Raw genomic sequence first — 16,260 nt, 5'->3', positions numbered from 1 at the left:
CTGAGGGTGAGAGAAGGAAAGGAAAATCTTTATTTTAAGGGCAAAATGTTGGGACACTGTGCTGAATCCCTTGGACCCCCCCCATTAACTAATTAGGCAATTGGAAGTTTCCAATCAATTTAATTAGTCCAATAATTACATATCATGTTTTGCGGTAAAAAAAAATTGTTACCACAAAATAAACTTATTTGTTAGTTTAGGCACCCCAAATTTAATTACAATATTTTTTCATTGAAAAATACTTGTTTTTATTATTCTGTTTTACAATTTTTCAAGGTGCCCTCAAAGTACCCCAGAATCACTTTTTTCCCTACTTGTTTTGCATTTTTCATTTAATTCGTTTGAGATTGAACAAAAAAAAATTGTTTTTTATAATTTCTTTGCATTTTTATAAAAAAACCCAATCAGCCATTTGACACCATTTAAAAACCTACAGTACCTTCCTAATGCCCACAAAAATTCTTCTATATGGTCCTGCTAACGTAATTATCAATTTTGGGGGGTCCAGGATGGTCTCCCCACTTTTTCATGCACTTCTCTCACACCTCATTTGGCAGTCAATTCACAAATCTCCACTGCGAGTACCGCGAATATGAATTTTTAATTGGAGATTTCTTGGGAGCGTGAATTAATGCGAAGTCTGTGAGTTTCAAGAAACAAACTCACTACTTGCAATTCGCACCTAATTGGTGTGAACTAAAGATGTGCAGGCTCGGTTTAGTTCTGATTTTCCCGCCAAATGCAGATTTTTCCCACAAAAAATCGGGTCTCAGAAAGAGGCAAAACATCATCTTGAAAAATCCATTAAAGATGATGTTTGTCCATGAAATATGATATATTGCCTCTTTCTGAGAACTGATTTTTGACAGGGAAAATCTGAATTTGGCGGGAAAATTAGAACTATTCCGAGCTTGCACATCTCTAAACTTAACCCTTAGCCTTGGAGAGTGATAAAGTGGAGGGAGAAAAAGTACCAATCAATCATCTCCTAACTGTAATTTTTCAAACATAGAGGTCTATGTACGAAGCCTTGGAGATAAAGTGGATGGAGATAAAGTACAAACCAATCTGCTCCTAACTGTCACTTTACATGCTGTGTTTGAAAAATAACAGGAGCTGATTGGTTATTACTTTATTTCCATCCACCTTATCTCTCTCCAACACTTATAGTACATAGACCCCACAGCCTGTAATGTAACAGTTAGGAGCTGATTGACTGGTACTTTATCTCTCTCCACTTCATCACTCTCCAAGGCTTAGTACATCTCTCGCGAGGGCTTGTATCTTCTATATGAGCACATCCAATGTTTTTGTCTTTTGCATTTTCTCAGTTTTGATTCAATGGTGTCTTAACTGCACTGAAACTCTGTTTGCAGGATGGTGGCTGGTAAAGCAGAACCTGCAATGCCTGGACGGTTATACGTTCACCCAGATTCCCCAGCTACTGGAGCTCACTGGATGAGACAACTGGTATCATTTCAAAAACTGAAGCTGACCAACAACCATCTTGATCCTTTTGGACATGTAAGATAAAATAAATTGAGGCTTCTAGAAAAAAAAATTGTATCAATAATGGCAGAATAGTATATTATTGTACCTATATATGATAAATTGCACATTTACAAACATGTCCATCTTGGGGCCTGATTCAGATTTGTGCACAAACCCAATGTATTGTGTACAAATCCAATTGTTGAAGATCTGTGCATGCGCAGGATCAGCATTATGCATGTGCAGTGTGCGACTATGGTTGTGGTGTCCCTACTCGGATCTGTGATGTCGTCAGGGGGCGTCTTTTGTCCTCAGACAAAGATGCAGCAGGATGCTAATAGCATATAGCTCTGAATCAGGCCTTTGGTTACTACATGTAGTTTGCGAACATCGCACAAGTACTGTGAGCACTGAATATGGGGTGCTCAATTAGGGAGGGCACAGAAACAAGACTCTACCACATACAAATGTCATAAGATGACAGCAGCAACAGTGTGCATCTCCTATGACTGGGTTTACCTGTTCTCTCTCCCCTCACACAATTAAGTGAAAGCTATTAGACACTGCGTGTAGGTGAGTACTGCTGGGCACAATATGTTAATGGGTACTACTGAGCACAGTGTGTATGTTGTATGTGGTACGCCCTGGGAGCATTATTAATGTGTGTAATACTGGATACAGTGTATAGCTCTATGGGCCTGATTCAGAGAAGTACGCTAATGGCATTGCAGCTGCATCTGTGTACGCAGCTGCTATGTGAGAATATGCAAATGTCGCAGCTGCCGGGCGATGTATTGAGACACCCAGCCGTGGCTTTGCAAATTCAAATATCTGAGTACACAGACGCAGCATCCGTCACAGATTATTTGATTGTCACAGTCCTGAGTAAGTCCATGGTCTCACAGAGTGGGCGTGGGAAGTCATATTTCCTGCGTACAGGATTGCAGACGCAGGCAGCGACATGCCCCAAAACCGGTCACCACACGTCTGCGTTTTTGCGGCCACTCCCCGTTACCTCCCCAATCACTGCCAACCTGTCAATCACACTGCATACTGCAAGTAAAATGTTTCAGTAAGCGACTATGGTAAAGTACTTTTATTAATGCACAATGGGACTTAGACGCAGTGCAGTTTCCTTCTCGGAATCAGGTCCTAGTAGGCTACTAGTACATTCAGCTCAGTTCTGCTAGTTTTTTTTTTAAATAAATTAAATGCAAGGAACATACTGTGTGATATGAACCCAAGAAACTCTCTAAACCAGTTTCATTCACCATTATAGGGCTGCATTCAATTTGGAGCGAAAAGCCGTTCTTGGCTAAACTTTTGCGCAGATGACATCATTTCGCCGATTTCATTTATCCCCGTATTCAATTGTAGCGTCTTTTTGCCGGTGCAAAAATGCAATGCAATGTACTAGGCAAAAAAGTTTCGCCTATGAATACCCGGTGGAAAAAAGTGAAGAATTGGGGTTTTGGGGTGCAGAGGTGTGGAAACCACTTTGTACCTTTTGTACACCCCCCTTGACGCAAACTGCGTAAAAAAAACGCTTAAAAAACACAACGGACTTTTCGCACCAAATTGAATATGACCCATAGTGTCTGACATAAATTATTGTGCTACATATAAATACAAAGTAATGGCATTGTTGCTTACAAGTTCATTATAACAGTAAAGAATCAGCATGGTAATAGGTAATTGAAACTAAAAGGGGTACATCTGACTAGCCAACCCTATATTACCGCCCAGGAATGCCCAATACCCAATACCTTTCTAATAAATTTCAGATACTGTGTGGTAAATTTACTAAACTGCAGGTTTTTAGAAGTGGAGATGTTGCCCATAGCAACCATTCAGATTCTAGCTAGAAGGTGCTAGAAAAATGATACGTAGAATCTGATTGGTTGCTATGGGCAACATCTCCACTTCTAAAAATATATTACTTTAGTAAATCTACTTCTAAGAGGCAATACATACGATTTGCATGGCCAGTGGTTCAAATCCCGACAGTGACAGCCCAACACAGGTGGAAATCCTGATCGTCCATTAAGGTAAGTATGCTAACTTAATTCCACCCCCTAACCCTAACCCTAACCCTCCCTTAGGGGTGCCTAACCCTAACCTCCCCCCTAAGTGCCTAACCCTAATCCCCCCTCTAAGTGCCTAAACCTAACCCCCCCTTCCCCGCCGCCTAACCCTAACCCCCTAACCCCCGGGAGGGTTCCTAACCATAAGTCCCCCCCGGGAGCCCTAAACCTAACCCTTCCCCCCCATGCCTGTCCGCGACTGTCGCCCGGCTTACCTTCGGGCTCCCGGCGTAGGTGTAGGGACTTCGATGCCGGTCATTAGACACCTGCCGGGATTAAACAGTCGGGATGCCGACGGTCGGCACTTAGACCATCGGCATCCCAACTGCATCCCCTCTAAGAGCATACTTGCCAACTCTCCCTGAAATAGTAGCAATCTCCCTGACTCCCTGAAGAGTCTAGCAATCTCCCTGACTGCACCTTACCCCATTATGTTGCTGTGATATACTTGGAAAAACAAAGAAATCAGAGATCTATACATTCAAATGGGATTATCAGTGTCATTTCCCTGCATTGGTTATAAGGCACAGTGATCTCTATGGCTACATGCATTTTCATATAAGGTTTCTCATGGTCACTTTTATGGAATCACTTGAGAGTAAAACACAATACATGGCCAAGTGCTGAAATGTATCTGTCTGTTTTCATCAACACGTACTAACTATCCTACTGAGCAACAACCTTAACAATATACTGTGTATATATATATATATATATATATATATATATATACACCATATCCAAAGAAGAACTGGCACTCAGAGGTATTATGCAATAACAGCGTGTATTAGTCGACGTTTCAAGGCCAAAGCCCCGTCATCAGGACTGAATCATCTCACAGGACAACATATATACAAGACAATACATAAAAACTTACCCCTCCTAAATACCATAAGTGCAGCATGTGGTCCATCCTCCTCACCGCGCGGCTGCTCACCGCCCATTGCACAGACATCCGCGTCACTTCCGGGAGCCACAGGACACGTCTCCATGGTAACGCATAAGCATGTGTTCCATGATACACAGTCTCTGTGCTCCAGAGGCGACCTCAGGATGTACTGTGATGGCTGAGGGGCATGCACAGAGAACAAGTGAACCACAGTGCACAACAATAGTTAAAACCATGGTGAAGCCTTCAATATACAAAGTACACATCGCAAACAACCCAATAATACATAATAATGTACATTACATAAATGACAAAAAACGCAATATTAAGCTACTAGACTCATGAATAGAATTTAGACTAAACTATTCCAATTAAGTTTTTCATTCAGACCAAAAGGAGAAATAGTATTTAATCGCATTATCCATCTGGATTCTTTAATCAATAATAATTTAGCACGATCACCGCGTCTCAAAGACAATGGAACATGATCGATCATAAAATAACATAAGGATGCCAAACTATGACCAGCTGCCATAAAATGCTTGGCGACCGGTTGATCTATGGGTCTCCCACTTAGTGCCTGTCTAATTGCTGAACGGTGGGCCACCATTCTTTCGGAAAACTTCCGAATGGTTTGGCCCACATAGTGTAAACCGCAGGGACATACGATCACGTACACTACATGATCAGTTGAACAAGTAAGAACAGATCTTATGTCATATATCTTCTTCCTGTGGGGGTGCTTGAAATTCTTACAAACTCTGAGATAGGTGCATGTGGCACAGCCACTGCATCTATAGCATCCTGGTGGTTTCACATAAACATTGGGGGCCACTTTCTTGTCAATACAAGTAATGTCAGCCCTAATACACGCTGTTATTGCATAATACCTCTGAGTGCCAGTTCTTCTTTGGATACGGTATTTATTATCTTCTGTGCACCGGAGGACTATTATTGAGTGCCGGCAGTCTGTGGATATATGTGTTAAGTACACTGTTTAGTGTACCTGTTGCAAGGCACCTATTCTATTGTCATAATATTCCTGGACTATATACTTTTTATTTCGCCTCCATTTTTCTGTGTTTTATACACCGCAGTTTATGTGGTATTTTTTTATATCGTACCATGGAAGGTCAATCTATGGTTACAGAGTCAAGAGATTTGACTGGAAGCCAAAGTCTGATTAACCCTGGGGCAGCTGCCACGTTTAGTTATTCTGCGAGTGAGATAGAACAAATTTTGTTCAAGGATAATCTCTGTTTGGAAGATCCAACACAGAAATGTGAGGACTTATATTATCAATTATTTAAATTGAAACGTCGTGAAACTGACTTTTTATTACATGGTGTGTCTTTATCTGAGTACTATCGTGAACATAAAATACCACGTGGTTTCAGAGTAAATAATGTACCTACGATTGGCCGCAACAATCCAGAATTTGTTAAAAAATGGATCGCAATTTTAAATAAATGCGCCTATGACTTAATGATTGCTGTCATAGAAGAATCCAATCGAGAATTACAAATCACGCAAGACAAGATTAAAGCTTTTGAACAGCTGCATTTAAAGACTTTAAAGGAGGAAGTCAGCCAAGATTGGCTGAACAAGCTGGACAATCATTGTAACAACTATCAACGTAACTTGATTAAGTTCAAGAAAAACAAAAAACATCTAGTGGATTCTGACTATGATGAAAATCGTGTGTACAAATGGTTAATAGGGGGCGAAAATCCCAGACCGTATAGAGAACGCACTCAGAGGCGAAGACCGTGGCATAAGAAAAAGCCAGAGGGCCAGGGTGCCAATTATGTGCCTAACAGTGGGAGTGATAGTGACTTTCAAATTTCTGATGGTGATGACAGATGCACAGTGACAAGTGTCCCTTTAGGGCAACCACCATTGAGCACAGAGCTCGTCTTTCCCGATTTGCCACCAGCAGGGGCAGGCAAAATAATAGGAAGAGGAAAACCAACGACCAGAAAGAAAACATAATCTTCAATTTGTCTAAATGGGTGTTAAAGGACACAGAGATTAGTGTTCTTAATAGAGGTTTCAGTTTCATACCTACCAATATGTTTGATGAGTTTAAATGGAAATGCGATTCATATAGATTCGCACGTAAACTCAGACTGAAAGAACTGTACAGACATGAAGATGCCTCCTCTTCTCTTGTTTCACCTTTAGATGTTTTTTTGAGTAAAACCTCGAGGTCTAGATTTGACCCTATTTCTACCAATTCATCTTTGAAAACGTTTAACCGATTGTTGGATGAATCAGTTTCCAAATTTGTGTCAGCTCTGGGGAAAGTGCGGCTTAATTTATCCAAAGCAGAGCGGGATGCTCTTAAGGATTTAGGATCTTATGACGACATTGTAATCAGGCCCGCTGATAAAGACGGTGCCATCGTCATCCAAGATATTGTGGAATATAGAGCTGAAGTACTTTCTCAATTGGAAGATAGGGTTGTTTATAAAAAGTTGAGAAGAGATCCAACCCTGGACTTTCAACGTGAGTTGGAGTTGATTCTTATTAGGGCTAGAGACTCTCATTTAATTCATCAAATATTATTTGATGCCCTTTACATTAAATCTCCAAGAGTGCCGGTGTTGTATACACTTCCTAAACTTCATAAACATCTGACTAAGCCCCCCGGATGCCTTATTGTATCGGCTAGAGACTCTTTTCTGCAATCAGTTTCCCAATTACTAGACTGTATTTTACAACCTCTGATTCAGAGTCAACATACTTTTCTTAAAGATACCACCAGTTTTTTGCAGAAATTAGCTACTTTCCGGGACATCCCGGAGGGTACCCTCATGGTGTTCTTGGACGTGTGCAGTTCGTACACGTCCATACCAAACCCGGAGGGTCTACAAGCTATGAAGGAGTTTCTAGACACTAATCTGCTAAATACAGTGTTTGATCATGATTTGTTCCTCCAACTTTTGGAATTAACGTTATGTAGAAATTATTTTCTCTTTGATGGTCAATTTTTTTTGCAGCTGCGGGGGTGTGCCATGGGTTTGCCCGTAGCCCCCTCGTACGCTAATGTGTATATGTTTAAAAAAGAGGATGATTTGTTTTTCAGCAATGAGGAGGTGGGCAGACATATTTTGTGGTACTCCCGGTACATAGACGATATTTTTCTTTTATGGACCGGGAGTGCCACTCATCTGCAGCAAGTTGTTGATGGTATCAACAATTCAGCTTCACCCATTAAATTCACATGTAGTTTCAGTTCTTTGGATGTTCACTTTCTGGATGTTAGAGTTAAGGTGGTGGATCATTGCTTTAAAACTGAAGTGTTTAAGAAAGATACAGATAGAAACACTTTCCTGGCAGCATCGAGCCATCACCCAAAGCCTCTGATTAGGGGGCTTCCCCTGTCTCAGATGATGCGGGTTGCGCGTATTACTAGCGACCCGGAAAAAATACCTGAAGAGTTAGATCTTATCATTAATACATTTCTTGTAAGACGTTATGAGTATAGTGTGCTTCAGGAACAAAAGTCCAAAGTTTTGAAAATCCCTAGAGCCCAGCTCTTGGCCCCATCTGTGCGGGATTCTAAAAATTTTATTCCATGGATCAACGACTTCACTACGTCTAGTCCCATCATTAGATGAGCCACACAGGCCCTTTGGCCTATTGTATCATCAGATAGGGATCTCCCCTTTGCTAGAAGTAGACCGGTAGCTGCATTCAAATGTGGTAGAAATCTTAGAGATAGGTTGGTTAGGGCTGACATTACTTGTATTGACAAGAAAGTGGCCCCCAATGTTTATGTGAAACCACCAGGATGCTATAGATGCAGTGGCTGTGCCACATGCACCTATCTCAGAGTTTGTAAGAATTTCAAGCACCCCCACAGGAAGAAGATATATGACATAAGATCTGTTCTTACTTGTTCAACTGATCATGTAGTGTACGTGATCGTATGTCCCTGCGGTTTACACTATGTGGGCCAAACCATTCGGAAGTTTTCCGAAAGAATGGTGGCCCACCGTTCAGCGATTAGACAGGCACTAAGTGGGAGACCCATAGATCAACCGGTCGCCAAGCATTTTATGGCAGCTGGTCATAGTTTGGCATCCTTATGTTATTTTATGATCGATCACGTTCCATTGTCTTTGAGACGCGGTGATCATGCTAAATTATTATTGATTAAAGAATCCAGATGGATAATGCGATTAAATACTATTTCTCCTTTTGGTCTGAATGAAAAACTTAATTGGAATAGTTTAGTCTAAATTCTATTCATGAGTCTAGTAGCTTAATATTGCATTTTTTGTCATTTATGTAATGTACATTATTATGTATTATTGGGTTGTTTGCGATGTGTACTTTGCTTCCCCATAGTTTTAACTATTGTTGTGCACTGTGGTTCACTTGTTCTCTGTGCATGCCCCTCAGCCATCACAGTACATCCTGAGGTCGCCTGTGGAGCGCAGAGACTGTGTATCATGGAACACATGCTTATGCGTTACCATGGAGACGCGTCCTGTGGCACCCGGAAGTGACGCGGATGTCTGTGCGATGGGCGGTGAGCGGCCGCGCGGTGAGGAGGATGGACCACATGCTGCACTTATGGTATTTAGGAGGGGTAAGTTTTTATGTATTGTCTTGTATATATGTTGTCCTGTGTGATGATATGATCCTGATGACGGGGCTTAGGCATCGAAACGTCGACTAATACACGCTGTTATTGCATAATACCTCTGAGTGCCAGTTCTTCTTTGGATACGGTATTTATTATCTTCTGTGCACCAGAGGACTGTTTATCTATTATTGAGTGCCGGCAGTCTGTGGATATATATATATATATATATACTGTATATATGTCCACTTTAATGCCGCGCTAATAGTTGTAGCTTTCACAATCTCCCTGAAATGCTTATTCAAAAGTATGCAAGTATAACTCATACCAGAGTAAAAGAGTTTTTTGCAGTCCACAAAAAAAGTACTTTGAATCCAGTTCTGTTTGCACATTACCATACACTGTTTTAACCTTGTCCATTTGCAAAATCGGTTACTGCTGACATATCATAGATTTCTCTTGTAGTTCAAGCATTTTTGTAGGTTGCTGCATCACCGTTGTAAGTTGCAGTGATCGCAGTGTGTGGTCAATTTTAAACCGCAACAAGCTAGCATATCAGGATGGATGGCGTTATGTTTATGTGTAAGGCAAATCATGTGAGCAAAGTCAGATCAACTGAATGCAAAGTTATATAAACTTCTGTTGAGATTAGTGAAGACCATCAAAGTTAATTATTTGTAACTCTCCTATCTACTATCTACTGTTGGAATATAATAATATAATAATTGGCTAACAATCCCAAAGTACGTATCACTGGCAGAGCGATCCCAGTTCCCACAGTGGCAGCACAATCTCCACATATACAGTAGCATTCAGTTAAAATAGGAGCGCAGCTCACATCCAGCTATTTAGAACTTTTACGAATATGTGTGTCAGGGCCATAATGAGAGGTGTGCTACTGGTTCCGCCGTCCAGGGTGCAAGGCCAAGGGGGCAGCAAAGTCACTATCCTGTAATGACTCAGCCACCCTTTCTGCTCATTTTCTGCTTCCCCAGTGCTTGCTGTATGAAGTCATGAAGTCACATGCGCTGGGGTAGGAGATGCTGGGCCAGGGCACCCTACTACGGGTCTGGTCTCAGTGATGATATTCTAATGGCGATGGTATTCTAATGGCGTAGAATAGCACATTTGATTGCCTCATAATTGTAGTCCTGCTCACTTTCCCTGTCAGACTAGGAGTTAAGGGCCCGATTCAGACCCGCCCGCTAGATGCGTTCGCACGCAGCTTTCAGCTGCCAAAGTATGGAAATCCGGCGATCGCACAACAAGACATTAGCACGCCCAGTATGTCATGGCATGCAATCGCAGTGTGTATATAGACGCCCACCAGCCTGTCATAAGATGCCCACTTTCCCTTAGTAATACACGTCATCTCCAGGAAGTGTATGCAACAATCGGTAACGTTGAGTAAAATCGGACCCATATGCAGCACTTGTGGCTGACCAAACCCTACCGCAAACACTGCGAGTGCTTCAGTGTGTAATTCAGCCATGTAACGTGTATTATGGTGCTGCGTCTCAATTATGTACAACTCAGAAAAGGCGTTAAGATGCACAGACACGCCTGCGTTCGCACCACCACTCCCCGTTTCTATCAACCAACCCCTGTCCACCCACAAAGGGCTCGTCCTGTCACTCATTCTAGCGAGGTGTCTTTGTACAGCGTGCAAACGCTTCCAGATCGCTTGGACTAGTTTGTGCACGCGCACTTCATCTTATGCGTATGCGCATATTGCAAACATCGGCAGGCTACGTGCGAACGCAGCCTAGGGAGCGGGCCTGAATTGGGCCCTAAGTACCACGGAACTGATTCAGAGTAGTATGCTAAACTGATGGTTTGCGTACTACTCCGATTGTGTGAGACCTGCGCATGCACAGGATCTATTCTGCCCATGTGCAGGTCTCCCTCTGTGAGATTGCTGGCTGTTTCCCCAAGCTACAGCAAGACTGGCACGCTGCCATGCAGATGTGCAATACTGTACAACTCTGAATCAGGCCCCATGTCCATTGACTCTATCCGAAGTTCTTTCAAACCATACAGTATGCAGGTCTCCTTTTTTTGAGGGTTTGATGTGAGGGTCTCCAACCTGTGCCGAAATGCGTTGGAGACCCTCACATCAAACCCGACACCGATCCAGGCTGACCTCCACTAAAGATCCCCATCCCCACCAGGGACCACCAGTGCAGAAAGCTCTCAGCCCACCCGCCTGCTGGTCCGCACCGCTCACACCTCCAGTGACCGGCTCCACCCCGGACCAGCCCCTCTCCCCCCCTGCTCCCAGGCATGCTCAGCAACTCACTCCTGGCCAGGGATGTCTCCACCGTCGATCCCCATTTCCACGAGGGACCGTCAGTGATAAGAGCATCCCGCACATCCGGCCGCAAGTCCGCCCAGCCAACATCGCCAGTGACCAGCTCCATCCCGGTCACACTTTCCACATCCCCCCTCCTCCCTGGCCTTTTTTTGAATCAGTATCCCGGGCAGACCACCCCCCAGGGGTGGTCTCAGCACGCACGCTGCAACCAAGTCTCCCAGCAGCTCACCCATCCACACCTCTGGCTCCGCACCACCAGCGGCACGACCAAGAGCCAATTTCAGCTGCATACTACGGTCGCTGACCTCCGCAGACCAATCAGAACAGCCGTGCACTTGCAGCACACCAGCAACACGCTGATCCAGCTCACCAACAAACCTGCAGCTTCCAACCAATCTGCAACGGCCGCAACGTCGACCTACATCACCACAACAAAAAACCTACCGGTAGGTAAGTACTGCCAAGACTCACACCAACACGCGGGACGCCGCACAGGTGTTCCAACCCACTCTGCAAATCCCCCCACCCCCCGAGACTTCCTAGACTGTCGACCATAGGTCCAGCAGGGGTGACGTGCAAGGTCACTGAACCGCACGGGAAGGAGCCCCCTAAAAGGGTCCACCTACCTCCCCAGTCTCATCACCACTCATCACTGAACCCCACCCACCTGCCCGGGATCTTAACAGAGCAGCATTGTGACTACTCAATAAAAGATTTTGCACAAAATTACTGTGTCTCGCTGGCCTCATTTTGATCCTATTCCATTCCCCTTTTCACATTACTCCAAACTACACTCCATACCCAATCACACCCTCCTCACTCCCAAAACATCACCACCACCAGAAGAAACATTCTAATTAACACCACTCACAAACACACACAAGTCATCACCATTACTAGCAGGAAGAGCGCACCTTACCCCCCCTACCCCCATACGTTTTCAGTGCGGGAAAGGTACTCCCACACAAAGGTGCAGCACCCCGAAACCACAACACACCACCCCCTGGTCAACGAGAGCGCAGTTCTACCGCCCACTTTCAGAGCAATGTTTATGGACTTCAAAAATTTAAAAACAGTTTGTATATAATTATTCATAAGGTTGAACTATTATACTCATTGGATTATAGGCTGGTACCCTAGGCAAGTGCCATAGCCACTGCTACAGAGTTTTGCTCATCTTGGCACAAATCCTCATTTTGACTTTGATCCTCTAGCAAAAGAGCTACTAATAACTGGTCTCTGCTCTTGCCAATGATTGGATATCCTCTGCACTGTGCTGTAAGTGTATCTATTGTTTGACACTTATACTGTATGTAGAATTTGCAATCTTTACACACTTTTGCAAAATAACTTAAATAAGTGCTAGGGAAAGAAAAAAATAAATGATTGAAAAACTGCACTGTCTTACACTATATTAAGCATTGACTTCTGTCCTTGGCCTTTATTTTCTGTAGCAAAGATCACACAGACCTTCGCAGCTTTCACAAATTCTTAAACAAAAGCTGGAACCAAGTTGCCAGGTCAAGACACACTTTGACATGTGTAAGATGTGGGCATGAATAAAACCAATTTGCATAAATAAAAATCAATAACAATCTCAATCTAATGCTGGGTACACCATATAAGATTTTGCCCAATGATACTAATGACTAGACAGACTAACACCGACCAAAACAATCCCGAAAACGACCATCATACACTGTACACACTACCCAATGATCATTTAGTTACAAACTATCCTTTTGATTCCAAATCATCTAGCCGATATAGTGTCTCCATACACACTGTCAGATAATTGTGCTTTCAGGCTGGAAAATGCTAATTAATTATCAAAATGGGCTGGACTGAACAGACAATACTAAGAGGGAGATGTACTAAGCTCTGGAAAGTGATAAATTGGAGAGTGATAAACTACCAGCCACTCAACTCCTAACTGTCATGTTACAGGCTGTGTTTGAAAAATGACAGGAGCTGAGTGGTTGGTAGTTTTCCAACCTCAAATTTATCACTTTCCAGAGTTTAGTACATCTGCCCCTGGAAGAGAAAGTACAATATTCACCATTTCGGTATTACTATTGTATACTGTAGACGCTAGTTATATATTCTGTTGCTGCACTCTACTATTGACACTGATGATTCTACCTCGGTTATTATACCTGCGAGAATGGACTGTGAAGTTACTTGGGGTGTAATAGATGGCACATTGTTTTCACTCCTGCCACCTGCAAGGGCTATATCAGGGGTTGACGACATGCTGCACTTCATCTGGTGTGGAACTACACATGCCAGCATGCCCTGCCGCAGTACATGTCGATGCGAAAGGCATGCTGAGATGTAAAATTCCATGACAAATGGGGTGCCTCACACTACCTTCCCCTCCGCTACTGAAATAGACAAGCCTTGGGAAACTAATTTAAATGTAAATGCCATCAAGTGAGACGTGTATGATAAACTATCGGCAGACATCAGGCCGAGGCCTGTACACACTGCACTTTCTGAATGATGCCAAAATGACGAGACCGACACAGATTTTAGACTGACCGTCGGCAGGCCCGCTTAGAGCAGCGGCAGGCCCGGGTAATAGGGGGCGTGGCCTAATCGCGGGAGGCGTGGCCATGCCCCCTTCTCAAAAAAAAAGAAAAGTTTTGCAGCAGAGCGAAGCGGCGCAAAGCGCTGGAGAAGGGGGCGCTCTGGGCCCCCTCAGAACTGCTCAAAGCCAGGGGGGGCAAGATCAGTGTGATCGCTCCCCTCCCCACAGGCATAGGAGACTGCTGTGGTGGCTGCTCAGCAGCCACGAGCAGTCTCCACTGCAGCTCAGCACACGCTGTGTGCTGGGCTGCTGTGAGGGAGGGAGGGGGAGCGGCGCCGGACCCGGGCCCCCGCCAGGCCCCTCAGGAAGCCCGGGCCCCGGTAATCTGTACCCGCTCCCCGCCCCTCTCGGCACCCCTGACCATCGGACCCTGATGCTGAATACGCAGTACACAATTATCAGCCATATCTGACAGATATTTCCATGTCGGCCCAAGAATCACAGTGTGTGCCCAGCTTTATTATTGAAAACAAAATACTGCGACCACTAAAGTTCAAGAGATGATACTCTAATGTAGTCTTTAGTTACTCCCTGACATAAAAATGGTCTCAGAGCCCAATTTATCACAGCTACTCTAAGCTAAATAAGCACAAATGTAGCATTGCAATAGGCAAGAATATATGACACATGAATTATGAAAGAACAGAAAACAGTATTTAAGAACACAAAACAGAACATTATTACATAGGAATTAATAAAGAATAAAGAAAGCCACAGTACTTATAGAGTAAAAATAGTTATAACAATTTTTAAAATAAAACAGAAACAAAACACATAAATTGCAGAATTACACTCACTTCTATTATAGCATAATTTGTGGTCTAGTGAAAGGCTAACAGAATTTGGGCAATTCCTCAGCAATAACCTGATTGCCCCAAAAATTACAACTTTGGCAAACTTTTCATTGTTTTTATGACGTAGAGACAGGTTGGCCTTCAAGCAGAAAAGACATTGGCAGGTTTATGCCCTTCTTTGTTCCAGAACACTTCTATTCTACTATTATTGCACTAAATGTACCATATCGCCACTTGGGAATATAGCAATAACATTGACATTTTATCAATGCATTGATTAGAACTAGCTGATAAAATGTATATCAGACATAAAGGGCTATGTTTGACATATTAGATCAAGGATGATGATCTAACTGTGATTATACATTTCCCAAACAGGGTCAGTATGAATATGGTTATTCCTTTAATCAGCTATGTTTCCCATAAGCAATATATGCTAAGCCGTGATTGACCCAATGTCTTGAATAATAATTAGTTTTTTTTTTACTTAAAATTGGCCCCATCCATTCAAGAGACCATAAACTACTGTATGTATGGCAGCTCCTTCATCGGATAACAGCAGATAAAAGAGGTCAACAATGTGACCCAACAGAATTTGTTTTAATTATCTTGATTTAGCTATAATCATGATCAGGGGCTGAATGGCAACTTTCAGCCTGGGAGGCAAACAAGAGCAAGTGGCTTTCAATAAAATTGAATCTATTACACTATAAGGCACTTGTTTTTCACCAGCCTGTTTAAATTTGGTACACTGGCACTCGGCAGGTGCTGGGACTATCACTGTACCAGCACCGGTCACCAAGATGCTGCATGTTTAAATTTGTCACCGGCTGCAAGCCAATCTCGGTTCCCAGATCAGCAGCCAATCAGGAGCGATTGGCTGCCGTCCATAAGCTGTCATATGCTCACGGCCAGCGCTGAATTCAAAATGCCAGTGCCACCAAGGACAAAGATTGGGAAAGGGCCCAGGGAAGAGAGCACTGCGACCGCGGTCATCCGAGCAGAGCAGGTTGAGGTGGGCGGTGTGCTGTGTTGTGAAGTATACTATGGGCTATAGTGTGTAGTGTGGTGTGCTGTGACTGTGAGGGAAGGTGTGCTGTGGGAGGAAGTGGGGTATGAAAGTATCAAGGGGCTCAGGATTTGGGCCTGCCTAAGTAAAGTCAACCTGATATTTCCATACCCCCACTTCAAAATGTCCACTTCGACCATATATATATATATATATATATATATATATATATGTATATATATACACATATATACATATACATACATACCTCCCAACATTTGTCTCTATGAATCCGGACTTCCATGCACCAGCAGTGCGCGTGCCCACAGAGGGGGCGTGGCCTGATAGCAAAGTGGGTGTGGCCTTATGGCAGGCTCCCATTTGCATCACTAAGGGGCGTGCCCAGCATCTCCGAGATACTGCATGCGCACAGCATCTATTCTCGCTGTGCATACCCGGCAGCGGTGTGTGCTTCCCCCTAACTTCCCCCCCACC

The 16,260-nt window shown here is 43.5% G+C and overlaps 1 protein-coding gene across 1 annotated transcript in view; it reads left to right on the top strand.

The window, feature by feature from the left end:
• The window catches only part of TBX4 (T-box transcription factor 4), a 266,648-nt gene that overhangs the window by 163,964 nt on the left and 86,424 nt on the right, over positions 1 to 16,260 (top strand). Inside the window, exon 5 of the mRNA XM_088446319.1 lies at positions 1,377 to 1,524. Coding sequence (XP_088302445.1) covers positions 1,377 to 1,524 — 148 coding nt within the window. The remainder of the gene's footprint in view (positions 1 to 1,376; positions 1,525 to 16,260) is intronic.

The sequence above is a fragment of the Taudactylus pleione genome, unplaced genomic scaffold, assembly GCF_031769625.1.
Source record: "Taudactylus pleione unplaced genomic scaffold, aTauple2 ptg000397bl, whole genome shotgun sequence".
Lineage (NCBI taxonomy): Eukaryota > Metazoa > Chordata > Amphibia > Anura > Myobatrachidae > Taudactylus > Taudactylus pleione.
The sequence above is the reverse complement of the archived record's forward strand: the minus strand, read 5'-3'. Positions and strand labels throughout refer to the sequence as shown.